Source organism: Lithobates pipiens, unplaced genomic scaffold (assembly GCF_037356315.1).
Source record: "Lithobates pipiens isolate NorthernLeopardFrog02 unplaced genomic scaffold, aLitPip1_a1.2 Scaffold_27, whole genome shotgun sequence".
Taxonomy (NCBI): domain Eukaryota; kingdom Metazoa; phylum Chordata; class Amphibia; order Anura; family Ranidae; genus Lithobates; species Lithobates pipiens.
In genome coordinates this window covers 160,701,265-160,727,114 of record NW_027507788.1, presented here as the reverse complement: position 1 = coordinate 160,727,114, position 25,850 = coordinate 160,701,265, and the positions used below count along the sequence as shown (strand labels likewise).

The 25,850-nt window shown below is 43.4% G+C and overlaps 1 protein-coding gene across 3 annotated transcripts in view; it reads right to left on the bottom strand.

Annotated features, from left to right (window-relative positions):
* The window catches only part of ROBO3 (roundabout guidance receptor 3), a 428,948-nt gene that overhangs the window by 129,677 nt on the left and 273,421 nt on the right, over nucleotides 1-25,850 (bottom strand). For all 3 annotated transcript variants that reach the window (XM_077457778.1, XM_077457779.1, XM_077457780.1), the window contains one exon: nucleotides 18,926-19,252. In XM_077457778.1, coding sequence (XP_077313904.1) covers nucleotides 18,926-19,252 — 327 coding nt within the window. The remainder of the gene's footprint in view (nucleotides 1-18,925; nucleotides 19,253-25,850) is intronic.

The following is a 25,850-nucleotide window of genomic DNA, read 5'->3' as shown; positions in this document are numbered from 1 at the left end:
ATTTGTTAAATGTATGACACTGGAAATCGCACCTGAACCGGACCTAAAATCATACAGGACACTTTTGAAAAACGCACTGCGGCCAGCCGGAAGATATATGAATCGGCTCCGTAGAAGGCCCGTTTGGTTCACATGTTGTGCGAATCGGAAGTGGTTCAAAATGCATCCAATTCGCATATATGTGAACTGAGCCTTATTATTTGGCTTTTCCCTCTGCAAACTTTTGAGACGCGTTTTGCTTTATGGCACTTGTAAACCGGAAATCTGCTCAAAGGCAAGTTTCCTACACCTGACAAAACTGGACACCAATTAACAGTCAGAGTCGCCCAGAGTTCCCACTCCTTCATCCCTTTAGCAATGAAATCCTGACAGGGGTTCTAACCTCTACCCGCTTTATCCAAAAGGAAACAAGTTCTGCCTTTATATACAATTCAATCCTAACCTGAACACTTAGCCAAGCTACTGAACTGAACCCTACAGTGGAATCATTTAAACATTGGAATCCCATGTGTTGGACAGACAAATAGATGCATGTCGGTCAATCAGACATGTACAAATGTAGAAATATTCACTGCAAGGACACTGCTTGAAAAAATAAATAAAAAAACAGAACTATACATTTATACAAGCCACAGGTGGCAATAATTATAATTAATTCTCTTTTTATTACTTTTATTTCTGTAAAGATTAACTGATTTATGGTTCATTCCAGGATGCAAAATACAATTCTTATTACACAACAGATGCTGTGTCCTATGGAGACAGAGAGCAATTTATTTCAATTACAGGACATTCACCTATAAAATTCACACCCCCACCTCATTAGAACTGCGTTTACTATGGATGAAGAAGCGCAGAGCGTGGCACAGCGGCGCCGGCCGTCTCCCTTGGTCTAAAGTAAGCGATTTTACACAATTGAGTGAATTTGGAGTGATAATTTATCTTTGCTATGCCACAGCAATTGCATACGAATTTGAGGGGTTAATGAATGAATTTCACCCACCAGTGAAAATGGTGATTAATTATATGTAAATCAGAACAGACGAGGCTATGAGAGTTCCCCAAAGTGTATATAAATCGAAGCCAGACCCCCCCCCCATCTCTTAAGATGGTCTGAAGACTCGAGAGTTGAACTGGTAAAACGCAGTGAAGGCAAACTACCTAGCGTGGTACACTGCAGACTTATAGGCCGAGTTATTTGTAGGCTTTCTTTGGGTAATGGTAGTCAGGGTCGTTTTTTTGTGCTGGGCGTAACAGTCCTGGAATATACAGTATCTCACAAAAGTGAGTACGCCCCTCACATTTTCGTAAATATTTTATTATATCTTTTCATGTGACAACACTGAAGAAATGACACTTTGCTACAATGTAAAGTAGTGAGTGTACATATTGCATAACAGTGTAAATTTGCTGTCCGCTCAAAATAACTCAACACACAGCCATTAATGTCTAAACCACTGGCAACAAAAGTGAGTACACCCCTAGATGAAAATGTCCAAATTGGGTCCAATTAGCCATTTTCCCTCCCCGGTGTCATGTGACTCGTTAGTGTTACAAGGTCTCAGGTGGAATGGGGAGCAGGTGTGTTAAATTTGGTGTCATCACTCTCAGTTCAACATGGCACCTCATGGCAAAGAACTCTCTGAGGATCTGAAAAAAAAAATGTGTTGCTCTACATAAAGATGGCCTAGGCTATAAAGAAGATTTTCAAGACCCTGAAACTGAGCTATAGCACAGTGACCAAGACCATACAGTGGTTTAACAGGACAGGTGCCACTCAGAACAGGCCCCGCCATGGTCAACCAAAGAAGTTGCCTGCACGTGCTCAGCGTTATATTCAGAGGTTGTCTTTGGGAAATAGACATATGAGTGTTGCCAGCATTGCTGCAGAGGTTGAAGGGGTGAGGGGTCAGCCTGTCAGTACTCAGACCATACACTGCACACTGCATCAAATTAGTCTGCCTGGCTGTTGTCCCAGAAGGAAGCCTCTTCTAAAGATGATGCACAAGAAAGCCTGCAAACAGTATGCTGAAGACAAGCAGACTAAAGACATGGTTTACTGGAACAATATCCTGTGGTTTGATGAGACCAAGATAAACTTTTGTTTCAGATGGTGTCAAGCGTGTGTGGCACCAACCATGTGAGGAGTACAAAGACAAGTGTGTCTTGCCTATAGTCAAGCATGATGGTGGGAGTATCATGGTCTGGGGCTGCATGAGTGTTGCCGGAACTGGGAAGCTACAGTTCATTGAGCCATGAATGCCAACATGTACTGTGACATACTGAACCAGAACATGATCCTCTATGATCCCCTTCCTTCAGGGACTGGGCTGCAGGGCAGTATTCCAACATGATAATGACCCCAAACACACCTCCAAGACGACCACTGACTTGCTAAAGAAGCTGAGGGTAAAGGTGATGGACTGGTCATGCATGTCTCCAGACCTAAACCCTATTGAGCATGTCTGGGGCATCAAACGGAAGGTGGAGGAGTGCAAGGTCTCTAACATCCACCAGCTCCTTGATGTCATCATGGAGGAGTGGAAGAGGACTCCAGTGGCAACCTGTGAAGCTCTGGTGAGCTCCATGCCCAAGAGGGTTAAGGCAGAGCTGGAAAATAATGGTGGCAAGAAAATATTTTGGGCCCAATTAGGACATTTTCCCTTAGGGGTGTACTCCCTTTTGTTGTCAGCGGTTTAGACATTAATGGCTGTGTGTTGAGTTATTTTGAGAGGACAGCAAATTTACACTGTTATACAAGCTGTACACTCACTACTTTACATTGTAGTGTCATTTCTTCAGTGTTGTCACATGAAAAGATATAAAATAAAAAGATATAAGCAAATACAGCACATATTTATATAAATAAAAACTAGAAACAGAAGCAAAGCTACATTCATTCATAGTAGGCTGAAAAGTACTGAAATCCCTGGAGGGTCTATTTGCCAGATTCAGAGGAACCTTAAAATAATCTACTAAGTAACTTTTTCCATCAAGGACGAATAAAGCGAACAATGGAACTGCAGTGAGAAAATCTACTGCTTGGTTTCCAGTTAAAAAAATTAATTTAGAAATGAATAATCCCTGATTGTGTGGGTAGTAGTACAAATTAACAACAACTTGTTGCTTCAAACCCACTGACTGGGAGTTTGTGAACTTTTTGTCTAAATGGTTGAGTTCAGGTATTTCCAGTGAATCATCCTGTTAATACTACATCATATGAAGACATTTAGGATAATTGTTCTATTCCACCGTGTGGTAACAGTTTGGGGAAGGTCCTTCTCTTCTGTTTGAACATGGCTGTTTCCCGGAGTTCAAAACCAGCTCCATAAAGATATAAAATTGATCAATTTGATGTACAGCAGGGGTCTTCAAGCTTACTAAACAAGGGGCCAGATTACTGTTCTTCAAACTCAAGGGGGGCCAGACGGTGGCTATTGGGAGAAGAAAATGCCCTGGCATCAGTAGGTGCAAACAGTGCCCCACCAATGGTATTAGAGGGTGTATCATTGGTGTCAATGGAAGGAATAGTGTCCTATGATTGGTGTCAGTGAGAGGAATAGTGCCTCATCATCGGTGTCAATGGGAGGCATATTTCCCCATCATTGGCATCAGTAGAAGGAATTGTGCCCCATAACTGATGTTATTGAGAGCAATACGCCCCATTAATTGTGTCAGTGGAAGAAACAGTATCCCATTATTGGTGTCAGTGAGAGGAATAGTGTGCCCCATCATTGGTATCAGTGGGAGCAAGGGTGCTCCATTATTGGCATCAATGGGAGAAATAGTGTCCCATTGTTGGTATAAATGGGAGAAATAGTGCCCCATTGTTGGTATCAAAGGAAGGATTAGTGTCTCATTGTTGGTATCAAAGGAAGGATTAGTGTCTCATTGTTGGTATCGAAGGAAGAATAGTGTGCCATAGTTAGTTTCAGTAAAAAATGGATTAGTGCCCCATTGCGGGTGTCAGTGGCAAAAATGATACTCCACTGTTGCTGACAGTAGAGGAAATAATGCCCAAGTGCCACATAAAAGTAAACAAAGGACCGCATCTAGCCCCTAGGCCACAGTTTGAAAACCATTAACTCAACTGACCTTTCCTGAGCTCCAACCTCAACCTTACTGAACACCTTTGGGATGAATTGAAATGCAGATTGTGATCCAAGATCAGTACCTGACCCCACAAATGGGCACAAATTCTCATACACTCCAAAATCTTGTGAAAGTCTTCCCAGCAGCGGCGGCCCGTTCATAAGAAGCTCACTGGTGTTGCCCCCCATATCCATGCATCCGGCCCCCTAATCTACATGCAGGGCGCTGGGTGCATGGATTCCAATGGGGGAGTGTTTTTCTAAGCTACCCTACTAATCAAGGGAGGAGATGCATGGCGAGGATACTGCCATGATGCCAAGGAGACGCATGGTGAGGACATTGCCGCCTTGATGCAGAGAAGGAAACAAAGAGGAAGCCAGCCACCTGTCACCCGAGGGGAAGCGCTGTCCCGGGGTAAGTGTTGTGGGTGACTTTGTGGAGGAGTTGTTTGGGTGGGGGGTGGTGCAGGTGATCCGACCGGGGGGGAAATGTGGCTGGCCATGGCTTTAAATGGGTTTTTTAACAAACTCCTATAGGTGTGTTGGTCAGGGGGTCCACATACTTGAGTCATTCCCATTGCTTCCTAAGCAGCATTAATTGAGACAATCTGGACTGTATTGATTACTAAGAACAGAAAATGGTTGCTGGATCTTTGGACATCAGTCTCCCATCATGGAAATTTGCAGCGCCAACAGGGAAGAATTGTTTGTATCATGCAACAGCACATCCATTTTTAAGTAAACCTTCAATCTTTGTCCCCTAATACCTAATAAATACATTCAAGGAATAACACGTTTAATAAAAAATTGGCATATTTTGCTTGTTAAATCATAACTTCATTTTTAGTATGTCACATTGTTCAGCCTTCAGTAGTCCATTTAATATAACATTAAATATTCAGTGAATGGTGGACAGCATGAAACTGCGAATTCAGAAATGGGTTTTGTAAAAGCACCTGAACATCATTAGAAGTCTGAAGATGCAAAAGAAAAAAGCAGACAGGCCACATTAGCGATGGAAAAAAGGACATTTGCGATGAGAAAGAATTCATTTGGAGCCATTTGGTGACATTTCTCCTTGCTGGGAAGAGAGCACTTTAGCTCTGGGTGGTCCGACAGTGGCAGGACTCCCTGTGCCTAATGACACAGCGAAATGCGATGGTTTATTGTGAGCTATATAACTTCCTTTAACTGCTCCATCCCTTCAATACTGTTTACAGGCAAAAAAAAACTCTGCACCCGCCAGAGGCGGTGGAATAAGTCTCCCTAGTTATTGCCAGTGTCATAATTAAGGGACTCCAACTTTGGCAGTAAAGGAAAATTATTGAGATCACATGAACGAATAAAATATGGATAGTTCCCAATTGTCCGATCTTTGACTAGACATAAGGGTTTCAAAGTGTCATGCTGCTTCAGCTTCGCCAAGAACAATCCAAATTACCTAAATGCATCCTGTCTGCGTAATAGGAGGCGGCTTGACAGGAAATCAATAGATAATTCCCATATAAAAATGGTTGGATGGTGGTTTGAGGTAGTGCCAGGCTTTTTCTTGTCAAACAAAACAAAGCAGAATTTATTTTTTTAAGGCTTCATGTCTGGTAGGAACATGACTTGTCTGTCATGCACTGTACATACAGCGGTGGTGGCCATTATGTTAGGTAAAGCAATGTTACTGGAGACAAGAACTAGGGACCCATTATTGGGTATGTTCAGCTCTTCTATAACAATGTCTAAAGAAAGGAAACGATCCAGGTGCAAACCAGAGGCCATCCAATACAGCAAGGTTGCTGTGATAGAGGGGTTGTTCATGCCAGTCCAAACTGTAGTTATCGTAAGAGCTTGCCAGCCTACTTTTATTAAACAAAATGGAAGTAAAGTAGACAAGAAAAAAGTTGAACATGCAGGGAATTTTTCCTATAAAAACAGGTAACAAAAATGCAAAGCCACCTGGCTTTCTCTTCAGCAGCTCCGCAGATTTTGTCAGGGTCCTTCAGTCACAAATCTCCCAGCCTTTAGTAAGAACATCTAGCTGCATCGGCCTACTCCCTGGCCTCTCAATATGGGATCTACTGGCAACCCGGGCTCTCTCACCCCTTGGAGACTCACAGATACTCTTAGGCCGCGTACACACGCGGGGACTGTTCGCCCAACTTTGTCCGTCAAACAGTTTCAGCAAACAGTCCGCTCAAAATTAGCATGGACGGACTTGCCCACACACGACGAACGAACAGTTTGCTGAAACCGTGCGCTGACGTGAACGGCACGTACGACGGGACGGAAAATACGACGTCCTATACACTGCATTACAACTTTCGGCGTGTAAATCCTTTCTGAGCATGCGCGGAACTTAGTTTGACGAACAAGCCTACACACGAGGGGACTGTTCGCTGAAACCAAGTTTCAGCGGACAGTTTTTCGGAATTTCCGAAAAACTTTGTTCAGCAGACTGTTCGCTGAAACTGTCCGCTGAAAGCCCACACACGAGCGGACTGTCCGCCGAAACACTGTTCAGCGGACAAAGTTGGGCGAACAGTCCCCGCGTGTGTAAGCGGCCTTAGTCCTCCAGACTGGGAAAAGCTGTCCCGACTCTGCCAGTCTCCAACACGAAGAGCAGTCTCTTGAGTGGAGCACCTCTCCTAATGGGGGTACACCTGTCTCCTGGATGGAGCACACAACTGTCTCCTGATGGGAGCCCTGAACTTTGGCCTGGCCTCTCTTATAACAAGTGTGCACACCTTTACACTCACACAGCTTGCAGGTCTCCAGTAATACATGGACACAGGATTGGAGACTTCTTCCCAAACCAATCTCTTCAAAGTCTCAAAGCTCCAGACCCCGATCTGGGGGTTACCAAAACTCAAACAATACTCCAGAGCTTTGATTTTGAGAATCCTGTGTTCCTTTGTGGCAGTGGCAGGGCCTAGCACTGTCACAATCATCACATACACAAAATGTGTGGAACAAAAAAGCGACCCACATTGGAAATGGATAAGTTACCACAAAAAATATGCATTTTACTCCATTTAGCAAAAAGATTCTGATGCATTGCAGTGATACCAGTGACTCCTAATGATTACTCCCACCAGACCCAAGAACCAATCCCATCTTCCTTTGTGTACACCATCCACAAAATAAGTAAAGCCACAATACCACATGAATCTGGTGTTCAATATACTTAGTTCATCACGTTGGAAAAGACACAGTACCAGACTCCTCAAGCTCTAACATATTTCACACAAGTTTCTGAGGTAGAGGTAACATTTTTGTCAAGTTTGTATTTGACCCCATTGGGGAAATGTTCCCTCATTTCCTGTCTCTATGAAGCCCATACAGCATCACAATTAAAATGTGTTTAGTCTGTAGCTGTGCGATACATTTTCTATTTCTTCTTTTGTTAACCAATTGGGAAGGTTCCACAACATAAATATAAAAGTGACTTTTAGGAACACATCCAGGGTGGCAGTGCACAAGCTCAGCCACACTCATGCTATCCTACCTAGCTCCACTGATCCACCAAGGACAGACCCACATTTCAAAGCCTTTAGCCCTGCCGAAGGGTTTTTGGGGACACATCCAGGGTGGCAGTGCACAAGCTCAGCCACACTCAAGCTACACTACCTACCTAGCTCAACTGATCCACCAAGGACAGACCCACGTATTAAAGCCTTTAGCCCTGAAGAAAGGGCTTAACTGAAAAATGTGTTAAACATTTTCTGTATACATACATTACAAATAAAAAAAGTTTAATGATTAGAAACACCTTAGACTTTTCTATACAAGGCTCCTCACCCACTGTCTAGATTATCTAGTCAGGTGATTAAGTTACTTAATACAAGTATCAAATACAGCCAATGCATTTCAGGAAAATAAAGCCAACCTCATGTCCATGAAGTTACACTATACTGCAGATAACAGGCCTATGGTGAAATTCTTATTTCATTATGAAGCATACTGATGTTTTTAATGTACAACTTGCACAAATCACCTGGCTAGAAGACCATCTTTTAGGTGCTCCTGACCCTAAACCTAGGATACGTCATCAGAGAAGCAAAAGCCTCAGACCATGACCAGTTCTCTACACATTGTTCATTTCCTGAGAGTTGATCTCCTTGAAGGATAACAACCTCTACAAATGTATACAAAAATAAATCTAATTCTTATCAGGCCAGCTCTACCAAACACCAACCAGATGCTCACCACTACACCTTGAAGAGTCCAATGGACCCAGGATCTATCCACAAATTGATGAGGTACAAGGAACCCCCTCTCCAGAAGGGGTTGACAGAGAATCTAATGCCCTGTACACACGGCTGGACATTCCGACGACAAAATCCGTCAGATTTTTTCCGATGGATTTTGGCCCAAACTTGTCTAGCATACACATGGTCGCACAAAGTTGTTGTTCTGAACGTGGTGATGTAGAACGCGTAAGACGGGACTATAAAGAGGGTAGTAGCCAAAACCTTTCGTCTCGTAATTTATTCTGAGCATGCGTGGGACTTTGTCCGTCGGAATTGTCTGCACACGATCAGAATTTTAACGATCGGATGCTGTTGTCGGAAAATTTTAGATCCTGCTCTCAAACTTTGTGCGTCGCAAATTCCGACGGAAAAAGTCCGATGGAGCCCACACACGATCGGATTTTCCGACAACATGATCCAATCACACATTTTCCATCGGAAAGTCAGACCGTGTGTACGGGGCATAAGCCTTTTCCTGCTCTTTGCTCTTACGATAACAAAATGAAAAAAATTGGCTAGTATTTGGCTTTAATCTGTACCATGTTCCCTCATTGCCGAACACATCAGGCAAAAAACTATGAAGCTAGAGATAAAAAAGGCACATTTTGTTCTACATAAAAGCAAAACAATTATTTACCCAGGATGACAACTTTATCTGCAATCTATTTCACTGAAACTTGTTCTGTGAACTTTTGTAGAAAAACATCCACAAAAAGTACTTTGTTTTTATCCAACAAATCCCATTTCATTTATTCTGAAGTATAAAAAAGCACAGCGTTGTATGGACGAGTTTTATTTGAGTGTAAAGCACAAACATCCCCATTTCCAGAATCATTACATCTTCAACTGAAATGGAGCAATTTGGTCTTTATATCTCCGCTCGTTACAGCTTGTTTATACACAAACCTGTCTATAGATATATTTACTGATATTATCAGGCAATTCACAGAGTCAAATACTGCGGATAATAGTTTTGTGTGTGGAGGAATGGCTCACTGGAGTGTGAACATAATGGGTAAACACAATTAAATGGGGGGAAGAGATGGTGAGGCTTTATTGTGCCGTAACTGCACTGGAAGAGAGTGAATCACCACCGGACATTGGATGATACTGCTTTGGGCAGAGGAGGCTTCTGCGTCGTACGGGGGAGGGTTTTGTGATAGACATGGGAGGACTGTGCGCTGGACATGGGAGGGTTGTGCGCTGGACATGGGAGGGTTGTGCGCTGGACATGGGAGGGTTGTGCGCTGGACATGGGAGGGTTGTGCGCTGGACATGGGAGGGTTGTGCGATGGACATGGGAGGGTTCAGCGACGGACATGGGAGGGTTCAGCGACGGACATGGGAGGCTTCTGCGACGGACATGGGAGGCTTCTGCGATGGACATGGGAGGCTTCTGCGATGGACATGGGAGGCTTCTGCGATGGACATGGGAGGCTTCTGCGATGGACATGGGAGGCTTCTGCGATGGACATGGGAGGCTTCTGCGATGGACATGGGAGGGTTCAGCGATGGACATGGGAGGGTTCTGCGATGGACATGGGAGGGTTCTGCGATGGACATGGGAGGGTTCTGCGATGGACATGGGAGGGTTCAGCGATGGACATGGGAGGGTTCAGCGATGGACATGGGAGGGTTCAGCGATGGACATGGGAGGGTTCTGCGATGGACATGGGAGGGTTCTGCGATGGACATGGGAGGGTTCTGCGATGGACATGGGAGGGTTCTGCGCTGGACATGGGAGGGTTCTGCGCATGGGAGGGTTCAGCGATGGACATGGGAGGGTTCAGCGATGGACATGGGAGGGTTCAGCGATGGACATGGGCGGGTTCTGCGATGGACATGGGAGGGTTCTGCGATGGACATGGGAGGGGTTCTGCGATGGACATGGGAGGGGCTCTGCGCTGGACATGAGAGGATTCAGCGATGGGAGGATTCAGCGATGGACATGGGAGGATTCTAAATCTCATCTGACCCTGGGATGCTGTGTATGCTGGTAGAAGGTGAGCATTATTAGTGATAGATTTCGGGCTTATAGGAAAAGGAAATGTGTAAATACGCTTCCAAAAGACTTACTATTTCTTTTTAGCGCTAACTGTAACTCAAATCTTCATCTTGTATGTGGTAAGATCTCTCAGCTGCTCCAAATTGTTGGGTATCCAAAGCCCAACATTAGGTTCTTCTAACAGTTATACATGTGCAGGATTATTAAAAATAATTGGAGCTGTGTGTGACCACTCTGTCATAGATGAGTAGGTTTGAATCAGGAAAATAAAGTAAATAGGAACCATGCCGTCTGTGCTGTCAATTATAATGGTGCAATGATGGGGTGGTTATTGGAGCAGCAGTCGTCCTATTTACTGCCCGCGATTTTAAAGCAGAGCATCCACAGACATAAGATCAGCTAATCTATAGGGTAGCAGCCCACATGAAAATATTAAACAGCAGTTCTGCCACTGGAAACCATAAATATGTCTTGTTTCGGGCTGAAGTGCGATAGATTTGCCTGTGCTTAGTAAAAACCGCTTCGGCTGGACCTTCAGTACTCAAGCTTAAATTTTAAATGCGGAACATATCAGCCCATAATCCCTTTGTGAATTGCCTTCTTTAGACATTGATTTGGTAAGGTGGGTGGAGATGGAAACTCAGGTGGAGCGATAAAATCCCTATGTCCTATAAAAAGCTCTTGGATCTCAACCTATAAGCTCCAAGCCATGTATAATCAAAGCAAAGGGTGCCAAGCAAAAGATGAAAGAGTCCAAGATGCTTTTACTTATAATTCAATCAAAGAGCAGCTAATGCACTGAGAGGCAACAAAACAAACCTATAATAATAAACCAAAACAACTATAAATGCTTATGTGCACATATATGTATACGAGTATAACACTTTTTTAAACTACCCTTCTTATATCTATTTTTTTAATATCCATGCTATGCTCATACATAAGCCTTTGTCAATTTTTTATTTAAATTTTTTTTTATTATTATTGTTTCTCCCTCATTATGCTTTATGTAAATTTTTTCGGACTGGTAAAGGAGGAGTTTTGTTGCCCCCGAAACACTTTGGCTGTTTTTGTTTCATTGAATTATGAATAACTGGACTCTTTCATCTTTTGGTTTGGTGCCCATTATTTTTATACTTTGAGTTGCTTCCAGGTACCCTACGGGGGAGGCCTGTTTGTTTGAGAACAGCCTTACCAATGCTTGTAAGCTTATTCCTTCCTTGTATTTGAACTGTTTGAAAAAGAATTGAAATCCCAATACATGTTTCTCTGTAGTTTTTTGACCCTACACACTTGCAATCCCACAGAAAAAAAAGTCTGTGAACCCTAATACTGTACTAGCTAGACATGTACATACATTATGAATTTAGCTATTTTGTTCAAGGTACATAAATACGGTAATTGAAATTCTGTGTCCACTCAGTTGGTAGTGATGGAGCCACCAGCCTGCTGTCCCCTGGCCTGGTCACCTATCCATCCTTCATTAATCTCCATGTGACAGTCTGGGATCCCAGGACCCTCTATTCTGTTTGCTTTGTAGATCTTTACCTTGGTGACACATTAGTGAAGACAAAGGGTTCACCTTACAGAGAGGAGACACAGGAGGTTACAGGTCCTCGGGGGTCAGAGTAGATAAACAGGCAGAGATTATAAACATGAACACATATCAATGAAAACCCAGAATCCTCAGTAAGGGCATCCATTACTCACACACAGACAGGTGATAACGCACACGACAATGGATCTTCCTGTCGCCAAAGCTGGGTTGACTCTACTGGTCTGGGCAAACCTTTACACACAACAGAGGTGACATTTCTCCCAGAGGTCTTCAATGCATTGCTCTCCCTAATGGCACAATTATACAGACAGAGCTCAGAACATCTATACTGGCCATATGCTGTACAGTATATGTTACCAATTTTCTCACCCACTTGTAATGGTTGGGTAATGTAGCAGAATGGTGGGTGTTAACGATATTGGGAGTATTTTGTGAGGTATGCAGTCAGAGTGGTTATCCAAAGAGATTTAGCTACAAATCTGTCCTTCAGACATAAGCGGTAAGCAGAAAACGTAACAGGCACCCGCCAACAAGCACCCGTGATAACACTTCTATGATGCTTGTAGGCCATAAAAATAAACAGGCAGACAGGTTTTGCTTACTACTGTAAGAGAAGAACAATAAAAAGGCCAATCAATAGATGTCACCAAGCTGTGGAGAGGTCACCCACAGCCCAGGGACAGTCAGCAGAAGACTGCAGTGACCTCTGACCCCTTGTGTGCTGATTGATTGCATGACGCCATGATGCCCTGTTCAGAATCTGCTCCATCTTCAACCAGATGATTCAGTAGGAAACCAAAATAGGAAGGAAATGACAAATAAAGAGAGCCCGTCACATACATACTTGGAGGTGGCTCTGTATCTCAGTCATGGTGCAGACTCTTGGTCAGTACAATGTCGGCCTGTTTCTAAGTAGTCTTGAAAAATCTTTTTGTTTAAGATCACTGAATCATAAACTGTACACAGGGTAAGGGACAATGCAATGCAGCTTCATCAAGGGAAATAGAGAAAACAATAAAACATGACTGTGCAATCTACACAAAAAAGTTACCTTGTTAAAAATACATTGAAATGCCATTGCATTATGTACTTTACAGTCACATTTTGAATTTCTCCTCTACCCCTACTGAAGCCATGTTGGTTGGGGGTTTTGGCAAGTGCAGACAATACTGGTCTGGAAAACAAAATGACTATCTCAATCAAATAGCCAAAATTACATAGCCCACCGCACTAAATGCTTGAGTTCAACAGTATGGCATACATTTCAGATAATTATTCTCTTCCAACCTCCCATAGTTTAGGGAAGGTCCTTTTCTGCTCCAGCATGACGGTGCCCTGTGCACAAAGTCAGCTCCATAAAGACATGGTTTGGACAGTTTGATGTGGAGGAACTCGAGTGTTCTGCACAATGCCCCAACCTCAACCCTAATGGACACCATTTGGATGAGTTGGAAAAACCAACTGAGCCAGGTCTTCTAATCCAACATCCGTACCTGATATCACAATTTAGGTACAAATTCCCAAGGACACACTCCAAAATCTTGCGAAAGACTTCTTAGAAGATTGGATGCTGGAAAAGCCACAGAAGGTGGTCAACTCCATATTAATGGCCATGGTTATGGGATGGAATGTACTACAAGCTCATATAGGGGTAATGGTCAGATGTCCAGATGCCCTTTTGTTCACATAGTTTGTGTATCTCTCTATTTTTAAACTACAGATAACTGGATTCTTATAAGAAATGATGGACCAAGATAGATAGATACCATTTTGAGTCATTTTAGTCCTGGACTGATTTATGTGGTAATAAATCTCCAATCTATCCCAGTGAAAGAGCGATATAAATGGTGATGGACGGAAAGTCAGTCCCTGAAGAGTCACTGATAGACTGCAATGGAGAGACTAGAGAAACACACACTCAGTCATCCCGAACCGTTAGGATGACGAAATGAGAAGCAGACTCCACAGAAAATAACCGTTTCTGCTGAAAGATCAATAAAAGTCGATCGACCTCTCTCAGCCATATCAGCATCTAACAGTCCTCACAGGGATGAAGTGATATCTCTTGAGATTTCTGATGCGTAATGTATAGCACATAGAGAGTCAGCCTATATGTCTCTGGACACATCTATAGCCTATATGGAACAAAGCTCCAACATGCTGATCTGTAAGTTAACTCCCTGGGCTTGCCGAGTTCAAAAGCGTCAAAAGTAAGGTGACCCGATTTTCAAAATGAAATCTGGGGACATTTTTTTTTTATTGACAAATGGTAAATCATTTTATAAGCATATTTTCTTCAAATTATATAGGTGGTGTATGTGTTAATGGAATGATTGTATGATATACAGTATCTCACATAAGTGAGTACACCCCTCACATTTTTGGAAATATTTTATTATCTCTTTTCATGATATGCGAGTCGTGCAGCGCAATAGGAATTGTCCGTGCTGTCTCTGGGACCCGTGTGTGTCCCAGCAAACAGCGCGCAGGGACAGGAAGAGGCATAGACTCCCGTGGGAGTCTATGCCCGGAAGTGGGTGTAAATACCTGTCTTTGACAGGTATCTGCATCCCCCTCCCCCCTGAAAGGTGCCAATTGTGACACCGGAGGGGGGGAGGGTTCCGATCAGTGGAAGTTCAACTTTAGGGTGGAACCCCGCTTTAAGGACATATCGGTATGGATGTCATACCACTTTCTCAAAACGCAATCTTTCTAAAACTGAGCTTGTTATATTTCCTCCTTCCCTACACGGTTTAGGAGATATTTACAAAAAGGCAGGTGCACTGGGCATGCAGCTGCCAACGGCGATATGCCGTTAGTGGCGGCTCCCGTGCGCATGCACGGAAGTGACATCATCGCTGCTCCGGCGCTGTGAGTGGTCGGTGCAGCAATACCCAGAAGAAGATGGACGCTCCGTGTTACAGGGGACAGCGGTGACTTTGCTGGCTCCTGTGTCAGGTAAGTGACACATAATGGACTACTATGCGATGCATAGTAGTCCATTATGCTTTACCTTTGCAGGGAAACAAAGAGGAAGTAAACCCATCCTTAATGGCCTACCCTTACGCAGGCTATCCCCCCTTCAGTCTATTATGAATGCTGCTGCTAGACTAATATACGTCACTAACCGATCCGTGACTGCTGGCCCTCTCTGCCAATCCCTTCACTGGCTTCCCCTACCCCACCGTATAAAAATTCTAAATGCTAACCGCAACATACAAGGCCATTCACAACATCACCCCCATCTACATCACCAACCTCATCTGCAGATATCGCCCTAATCGTACCCTCTGCTCCTCCCAGGACCTCATGCTTTCTAGCTCCCTTGTTACTTCCTCTCATGCTCACCTTCAGGACTTCTGAAGAGCCTCTCCCATCCTCTGGAACTCCCTGCTCTGGTATATCCGATCAGCCCCTAACCTGCCCGCCTTTGGGAGATCCCTGAAAACTCATTTTTTCAGGGAAGCCTATCCCACACCCACCTAACAACTGTCCCCGAGCCACCCCCCATCAAATCATTCCCTGAATCTATTACCTTTTGTGCCACCACCCCTTCCCTTTAGAATGTAAACTCTACGAGCAGGGCCCTCCTGTCCCTTCTGTATTAAACTGTACTGTAATTGTGCTGTCCCCCCTCTACATTGTAAAGCACTGCGTAAACTGTTGGCATAATATAAATCGTGTATAATAATAATTAAATGTCTAAACTGTTGGCAACAAAAGTGAGTACACCCCAAGTAAAAATATCCAAATTGGGCCCAAATAGCCATTTTCCCTCCCCGATGTCATGTGACTTGTTAGTGTTACAAGGTGTGAATGGAGAGCAGGTGTGAATGGGGAGCAGGAAGTTCAACATGGCACCTCATGGCAAAGAACTTTCTGAGAAAAGAATTGTTGCTCTACATAAAGATGGCTTGGGCTATAAGAAGATTGTCAAGACCCTGAAACTGAGCTGCAGCACGGTGGCCAAGACCATACAGCAGTTTAACAGTACAGGTTCCACTCAGCCATGGTCAACCAAAGAAGTTGAGTGCACATGCCCAGTATCATATCCAGAGGTTGTCTTTGGGAAACAGACAGATGAGTGCTGCAAGCATTGCTGCAGAGGTTGAAGGGGTGGGTGGGGGGTCAGCTTGTCAGTGCTCAGACCATACGCTAGACACTGCATAAAATTGGTCTGCATTGCTGTCATCCCAGAAGGAAGCCTCTACTACAGATGATGCACGAGAAAGCTCGCAGTTTGTTGAAGATAAGCAGACTAAGGACATGGATTACTGAAACCATGTCCTGTGGTCTGATGAGACCAAGATAAACTCATTTGGTTCAGATGGTGTCAAGCGTGTGTGGTGGCAACCAGGTGAGGAGTACAAGTGTTTCCTGCCTACAGTCAAGCATGGTGGTGGGAGTGCTGCCGGCACTGGGGAGCTATAGTTCAGTGAGGGAACCATGAATGCCAACATGTACTGTAACATACTGAAGCAGAGCATGATCCCTCCCTTTGGAGATTGGGCCACAGGGCAGTATTCCAACATAACGACCCCAAACAAACCTCCAAGACGACCACTGCCTTGCTAAAGAAGCTCAGGGTAAATGTGATGGACTGGCCAAGCATGTCTCCAGACCTAAACCCTATTGAGCGTCTGTGGGGCATCCTCAAACGGAAGGTGGAGGATCGCAAGGACTCCAACATCCACCAGCTCTGTGATGTCATCATGGAGGAGTGGAAGAAGATTCCACTGCCAACCTGTGAAGCTCTGATGAACTCCATGCCCAAGTGGATTAAGGTAGTGCTGGAAAATAATGGTGGCCACACAATATATTGACACTTTTGGCTCAATTTGTACATTTTCCCTTAGGGTTGTGCTCTTTTTTGTTGCAGCGGTTGAGACATTAATGGCTGTGTGTTGAGTTATTTGAGGGGACAGCAAATTTACACTGTTATACAAGCTGCACACTCACTACTTTACATTGTAGCAAAGTGTCATTTCTTCAGTGTTGTCACATGAAAAGATAAAGCTCCATTCATTTTTAAGGAAATCCTGCCCCTCTGGATTACATTACCCATAATTCTTTGCAATGGATCATCCAGGAGGGAGGGGGAGGGAGAAGCACTGTGCTCTGTTCTTCCCCCTAAGGGCCAGTTCATACTGCAGGCGCGGCGAGGCGTCTCCGACTTGCCTCGCCGCGACCTGCGGCGACCTCAGCGGCGACTTGCAGAGGACTTCTGTATAGAAGTCAATGCAAGTCGCCCCCGAAGTCGCCCAGAAGTAGTACAGGAACCTTTTTTCTGAGTCGGAGCGACTCAAGTCGCTCCTCTCAGAACGGTTCCATTGTACAGAACGGGGGCGACTTGCGGGAGCGAGGCGAGGCGAGTCGTGTCGCCTCGCATCGCCCGCTGTGTGAACCGGCCCTAAGTAATGCTGCTGCACAGAGAGATGGGATGAGGGAGCAGCCATAGGAGGAGAGGGTCGGGATGCTGGGAGAAGGTGTCATGTCTCTGTCCCCGGGATCGCAGCTGGCGGTTCTTCTAGTTGACAAATGTAGAGGAGGATTGGGGGCTACTCTACAAGAAGCACACAGTCAGGTGGGATCCGCTCCAGCTCCTCTGTCAGTGTCAGGGCAGGGTATTACTGCACAAGTGCACAGAGCTGGAACTGACTCCTCAGCCAACGCGTCCCCCGCCCACCGGGTAACTGCCCGCCCAGGTCTGCAAAGCGGGGACAAAACCGGGGACAGACGTGGTTCAGGGGTGTCCTCAGTCCGGGGACATCTGGTCACCGTAGTCAAAAGGCTTCACAATTTTTTTTTTTTCAGCTAAAATTAAACTTTTTTCTGATCAACAATCTCTGTGCTCCATAGCAAAACTATTAAAAATGACATTTGCTGCTTCAAGCTTTGCTATAAAAGCAATTCTGTAAGCAATATTTCTTCATTCTAAATCAATAGCTCATGCCAACACCTGCTAAGTTGCTTTCAGAGAAAAGTGGCACAGGTACCTGTACTACATACACATCCATTTCATTAGAGTGCTGTGCTTTTTGCAGAAAGCAGGAGATTTCTCAAGGTGCACCAAAACAGAATTTTGTTCTACTAAAGATCCGCTCAAGACTACAACCACTAATCCAGGAAATGGCTTCTGGCCTTCACAGCTGAACAAGACGCACATCTGCTTGATGCTATTTGGTCAGGTGACATACAGGTATCTGATTGAGTAAAATATCAAGAATATCACTAGGCAAAGGAGCAAGAAGAAATCCTAAAATGTGTCTGGGCAAAGGTGACAGGACTACATTATTAAAGAGGAACTCCGGGCAAAACTTAAACACACCTTCTGTACCCTGCGATGTATACATTCAGAGCCATCTTTTTTTTTAAATGATGCTTATATAACGTACTAAAATCCATAATGATTTAAAAAAAATCTTTTCAAATCATACATCAGGCTGAGATGGGGACGTGATCTTGGAGACGCTACAAATTGGCATTTTTTTTAATCCTAACATATTTCAAGCAGTGGGGGTTGGAGGGATACAATTGAGGCAGGCTTATAAGGAGAAAACACATACATAACCAATGTTCTTTTATAGTCCAGTGAGCAGATGGTAGTGGGGAAGGGGTGGGGCTGGCACAGTAATCTACAGAGCTATGTAGCATCACCCTCCAAGATATAATGTAGCAGATGTGTGGAAATCATAATGGTGGCCAAACAGAGCAATCATAATAGTGGCCAAACAAAGCAGGTAAATGTATTATTATAGTTCAGCTCTGCATTAATTATTTCTGCTTCAAAAAAGGTATTACTGGCATCACTCCATTTACCAATCCAAAAACATTAAAGCCAAGTTTAATACTCTAAAACTGTATACACTGGGACTGGTAATGCCCCCATTGCCACCTCTGAATCAAGAAAATTGATAAATCAATCCTGCATGCAAATGTTTCAGGTTTATTTGCCATCATGTGCAGATATTACCACCACAACTTTGGTGAAGATGGGCAATAGTTATGGCAGACAAATAATAAATCTTACTTGCTACTTCCAAAGATGCATTCCGGCTGACAGATTCTCCCAGGTAGTTTCGCGCCACGCAGATATAAACCCCCTCGTCTGGTTTACTTCTTCGTCCATGGACAATGCGAAGGAAGAAGAGGGAACCGCTCGGCAACAGCATACGGTGAGAACGAGGGTCGTCCTTGTCCGTCTCCACCCGTTCACCATCTTTGTACCACTCGATAATGGGAGTGGGACGACCTTCTGCTTTGCAGTTCAGCGTTGCCGGTTCTCCCTTAGAAACAATGTGATCAGATGGATGTTCTACTATTCTTGGTGGGAAATCCTCCAAACGGGGACGAGAGCCTAAACAATACAAAACCAAAAAGAAAAAGTCATCAATATGCCGTTAGTGTATCTCAGAAGAAGACCAAACATCTTTATACAGATTCTGGTCCACAAGTTTCACGTCACAGAAAGCCATGACATTTATTCCCCTAAATATAATACAATTATGCCCCTTTTTTCAAAAAGGCTATATTGCAAAATATACAGCTAATGGAATTTTAAAATCTAACTAATGAGCAAATCTTGAAAAGGGTGATATCCTCACAGATTATATACTGTATGGTTAAACGTCTATGGACACCTGACCAGAAAGCCTATATAAGCCTACTGGACATCCCATTCCATAACCATGGACGTTAAAATGTGGCTATAACATCCTCCAGTCTTCTGGGAAGGCTTTTTCATAAGATTTTGGAGAATGTCTGTGGGAATTTGTGCCCATTTAGGAGTTCAGGTACTGGTGTTGGATGAGAAGACCTGGCTCAAAATCACCATTCCAATTCATTACAAAGATATTTATCAGGGTTGAGGTCAGGGCTCTGTAGATGGCACTTGAGTTCCTCCACATCAAATTGATCAACCTATATCTTTATTGATCTGACTCTGTACACAGAGGCACAGTCATTCTGGAAAAATAAAGGACCTTCCCAAAAATGTTATCATAAGGTTGGAAGAACAAATTTTTCAAAAATATCTTTGTATGCTTTACTATTAACAGTACTCTTCATTGGAACCACCTGAACTCAATCATTTGAAGGAGGTGTCTACATACGTTAAAGTCATAAAGAGTAGTTTTGCTGGTGAGGGGGCTACAAACATTTGGTCATATAGTTTCAGCCATTTTGTTTGCCAGAACAATATTGTCTACCCTGTACTGAATCCCCAACCAGACATAGCTTCATCAATAATAGGGAAATTCAAAATGTGACACTAAAAACATACTGTAGTGAGATTTTAGATTATTTTAGATCAGGGATGTGCTATTAGCGGACCTCCAGCTGTTGCAAAACCACAAGTCCCATCATGCCTCTGCCTCTGGGTGTCATGCTTGTGGCTGTCAGAGTCTTGCTATGCCTCATGGGACTTGTAGTTCTGCAACGGCTGGAGGTCCGCTAATAGCATATTCCTGTTTTCGATTTTTTTTATTGTCATCTAAAAAAAAAAAAAAAGAAGAAATTAGCCATAAAGTGTACTTGTATGAATGTTCCTTACATTATGTGGAGCATAAAACATTCCTATAGCATCATGGGAGACAAACCTTTTTGTACATTTACCCATCACTGCTAGAATAAGGAAAACACTTTGAGATCTGAGGACTGGAGATACCATTAAATTATTTATCCCTGCAGAAAAGTTTCGTTTTTATAAAGTGATATTGCAATCTCATTATGAACCTATTTTACAGAGAAATTCAGTACTGCTTAGTAAAGCATTAGAAACACGAAACACATTCTGCCAAGTTATAATACTCCTTATAGTTATTAGAACTTATTACTGCATATTACAAATGCATAATCCATGAAAAGCCGTATTAGCCGAGAATGTCTAATTGCTTTCTAGGTTTAAAAGCTTCTTAGAGCTGCTAATTATCCCGAGCTGTGCGCAGTTTTTATAATTACTTCCTAGCAGTTTTGTATGGCTTTTTAGGCCTTGGCTATGAATAGCACCCTTACATTATATTCTATACCGCAGAGGTAAAGTCTCACGTGTGATGTAATTATTTTAACCAGGTCAAACTGCAATGAAGAAAAGCTTTGGTTATTTTTGGATATTTGGGACTCGGTACTAGACATCCTATCCCTTTCTGCCAACAGGTTTTGTTCAAAACAAAAAGAAAACCAGTCAATGCTGGGCTTATTCACAAATCTGAATAGTATGTCTTCATTTTCTTTTTTAAATGTACAGGCTTGCAGTGAAAGGATTATATTTTCCAACTTGTTGATCTTTATTCACTGTAAAATAAACTTGAGGCATGGTGGTACCAATCAGTGGTTCTCAACTATGGTTGTCACCTGTCTGGGATTCACCCAAACAGTCCGGGTTTTGAATCATGTGTCCGGGTTTCAGGTGCACTGAAACACAGACCCATATTAAGACCAAGCTGTGGCTCCCCAAGCAACCAAGATAGTCACACACAGATCTGTTGCCATCCAGGAGCTGGGAGCGGCTGTCTAGGGGCAGGTTCAGCATCACTGGGGGGCAGGGCGATGATGACAGCAAGAGCAATTTGGCCACACACACTGTTCGATGCAGCATGCTATGCACACCGCATTACTACTCTCCTTGGGGCACCCAAAGGTGTCCCAGGGCGATAAAGTGTTCAGGTTTGGCTTTAAACAAAGGTGGCAACTGGCAACCCTATTCTCAACTGCTGGGCTGCTGCCTTCCTTCTCCCACCAGATGCAGATATTGTAACCTTCTACAGTGCACCCCAGCTTCCATAGGGCCTCCAACCTTCCACAGTAGCTCAAAATCTCCCCATGACCCCTTGAGAGCCTTCAGCCTCCTTAATTCATCCCAAAGGCCCCCCAACCACCCACAATACCCCTCCAGCCTGCCACAGAGCCTCCAACCCTCCACAGTGCCCCAGAACCGTTTGGTACAGTTTGTTGCAATTCTTTCAAGGTTATGCATGATTTTTGGCAACTTGTCTTGGTGCATTGTTTCCAATAAACACTTTTTACACTATTGTTTTTTACACTATTGGGGTGCCTTGTTTATATATTTTATGGCTATCGCTGGGGTGTCTGGATGATTGGAATTCAGTGCAGGAGGAAGGGGTTGTGAGATGCATGTCATCTGCATTACATCTCCTAAGGATACAGCTGAGATATCCAAATGCCTGCATGACCTTCCATAATAGAGTGCCCATCACTTTTGGTAAGAGCACATCCTGACCGTAATGTTGGTGGCATCACAAGGTGGAGGATTTATTTTGGATTTCTTCCACATAAGTAGTTCAGTTTGATGTTCGTTCATCTGAATATCTGGTGTCTTCACTCAGCTTGTGTTGCTGCATTGGACCTTTAAGAGCACTTTTTGGACATTCTTTATTGTTTTATTATTAAGCGTAGCTTTATCTATTCTTATATTATTTGTTGTGTTAGATCTCACATATGCCATCTTGTTTTTATAGACACAAGCACCGTATTGTTATTTTTTTTTTCCATAGTTCCTGCCCCCAACCTCCAATAGTGTCTAACAGTGCTTCCTAACCTCCCACAGTGCTCCCTGGCCCTCTCCAAAAACCTCACCCCCCTACAGGGCCACCGAGTCCTCTAATCCATTCCACAACCCCCACCACCGTTCTCCATTCTTCAGCCCCATTCAGTGGCTTCCAACATTTCAATGCCTGATTTGCTTTCTCATACTCTTAGGCCTCATGCACACTATGCTTAAAAGTTCAGCTTTTACGGTTCTACGGTTTCCTTTTTCAGCCTGTAAATGCTCCTCTACGTTAGGGTATGTGGCCACACACATAGACATTTACAGGCGTATTAGAAGAGGAGAGAGTTTAGAGACTGAAAAAAAAACAAAAAAAAACACATCACTTGAGCGTTCAGGAGAGGAGCTTATGGGTAAAAAATGCTGAACGCGCCTAGACGCTAAGTATGTTTAGCGCTTGAGTGTTCATTCAATCCAGTGGCCAGAAGTAATATTCTGGCCAATGGAATTAATAAACGCCCAAATGCTTGATGCGCCTACAGCATGTGCAAAACAAATTTTTTAGGCTACTTTTTTCCTGTCAGGAGCAACAGTGTCCAGGGAAGGAAAAAAAATATCCTGTGTGTATGAGGCCTTACTGTGTGAGATTAAACTTTATTTACTATTGAGGCATGGGCACTTTTGGAAGTAATTTTAGGACCTGGTCTCAAAAAGGTTGAGAACCACCATTATAGATCACCTGAAATTTTACCTCAAAACACATGCCACCAATCTCCCAGTGTGCATAATAGTGTCATATAAAAGAATCCTGCAGTTAAGCTGTATATAAACAACCACAGGGTTGTATGTCTGACATGGCTACCATTACTTATGAGCTGGAAGGCAGTATGTGTTATCAAGCATGATTACAGGCAAATGACGGGGACGTAATTGTCAAACCTCAGAGGGCTCACCATTGACTGTTCGCTATAAGAGTCACCCACAGAAAAATGTACATAAAGCTGTCTATATTTGGTGACTGGGCTTTTAGCTGTAGACAGTAGCCAGTGTCCCTTTGGTGAGGCCTACAACCCTTAATGTGACAGCCGGAGCCTTTCCTGACCCCACTTTGACAAATTGGCTTGGCTGTTGTGTGAGTAAGCGATGACACCTCTGGGTCTCTGTCCTAAGTGATGGTGATTTTCTGCTAAGGGTCACAGCCAGTAACCTCGGCAGAGCTGTCCCACAGCCCACTGGAGACAGAAGGAGGGCCCATCAGTGGCAGGGTGAATGGTTACTTCAGGGCCTCTTATGGTCGCCTTGTCCACCTCCTCTTTAGCAGAATACAGAGTCACATAATAAACATATATATAAGCAGATATATTCATTCCCAACCAGATCTTTGTTCGCACCTCATGAGAAGCAAGAAAGACTACTGTGGGTCCAGAATATGAACTTCAGGCTCCAACTTCAGGAACTCAAAAAGCTGAATCAATTTTAGGCTTCTCATCAATAAATATATATGTAAAAAAAAATATGTGACTGTGTGTTTACCACCTTCAGCTAAAAGGCATAGCAGTTCCCCATCTTTTGACTAATTTACAGCTAAATTTGGCAAATGGGCACAATTTGCTTGGTTAAGTGACAACTTGAGTATCACTAATCAGAAGAACATTATTGGGCATGAATGTATCTTTCCATACGGTGTAGGTCCTTTCTTTGGAAATGCAGCAGACTATGCCATACCGTAAGAAGAGGCACGGACTGTCTCAAAGGTCATTTTGTCTAGTCAGCTAGTCAATAAAATCTATAATTAAAAGTTATCTAAAAAGTCAATAACTTTTTTGTTTGGACAAACTAGGAAAAGGTTAAAATTGTTAGATATTTTTTTCTATGTACAGGAAGGTACAGGATAAAACCACCCCCCCTATTTAATGCTTAGAATGAGTTTTATTTGTTATAAATATGATAAGCCAATGCATTTCATGGGCCTCTTCCTCAGAGCTCGAAAAATCTGAAGATACGGATCTCGAAGTTGGCAGCCAAACTGGAGCTGGAATAGGTGTTTTATATACCTTACAAACAATGAGATATTTCCTTGATCTCCTTCATCACTTTAATTATTTCACATATTTCCAATATTTAAAATGCATCTAAAAGGTCTATCAGAATACTGTCCAGTTGTTAATGGTCAATGTTGGGGCAATGACCCCCAGTACAATTGCAAAAAAAAATGCCACGAAAGCTGAACCAATACGGGTTTAACCCCAACATGAACAAATAGAAGATCAAATATATTCCAGATCCTGATCTTCCTTCTGAATTTTCAAGTATTGAAGAAGGATACCTGTAGCCCCTGGAATGTGTTGGTTATCTCACCGATAACAAATAAAACTAAGTGCCCGTTCACACAGGGGCGACGTGACTTGCAGCGCGTCTCACAGACGCGACCTGCACACGACTTCAGCGGCGACTTGCAAAATGACTTCTGTATAGAAGTCAATGCAAGTCGCCTGAAGTCGCCCCGAAAATACTACAGGAACCTTTTTCTAAGTCGGAGCGACTTGAGTCGCTCCTATTAGAACGGTTCCGTAGTACAGAACGGAGCGCGACTTGTCAGGCGGCTAAGTCGCCTGACAAGTCGCGGTAATGTGAACGGGCACTTAGTCTTGGATGGAGTGGTGTTTTCATACTCCAACCTTTGTATACATTTTAATAAGAACCCCCCTTATTGAGTCATTGGGCCTACTTCCACAAACCAACTACCATAAATTAAACAATTAAAATAAATAAGTTCAATATTCCTCCCTTTCTACTGTACAAGCCTGCTTGCCACTTCTTACCCTGGAGACACAATAGGAACTGAGAAGAAAGCCCCTTTTCTACCAGAACTGGTGTCTTTACTGGAATATTTCCCTTTATTCTTGTTCTGGTGACAACTAACATTTTAGATCCCCCATCACTTTCAGTCCCGATTGCAATGGTCACCAGGACAAATAAACAGGGTGGATCTCTATAGTGAGGACACAGATGGCAATAAAAACCTGACACTATCTCGCACTCTTCCCCATTCTACATATGTACAGAGGGTCCAGATTATGAATACATAATTACATGATATCCATCTGTCAGGCCAAGGACATGAACGGTGTTTGAACTTAGAGGCCATAGACATCCTGCATATCCTCTCTGCAAGCTTAATATCCTGCACAGTTATTCAATCCACAGAACAGACAAATACATCTTACATCTGATCTCCATCCCGAAAAGTCATAAACCACATCCAGGGGAGTAAGAGATTACCTAAGGAAAGATTTGTAATATTTTAGCTTGAAGAGACCCCCGGCTCAGAAAAAAGGGGAGATGGATGACCCCCATCATCAATACAAAAGTCTCCCGGCTCACACCAGGAGAGATGGATGGAAAGAAGGATGCCTCCTCCAGCATAATGGTCACTTTCATATCCAACACA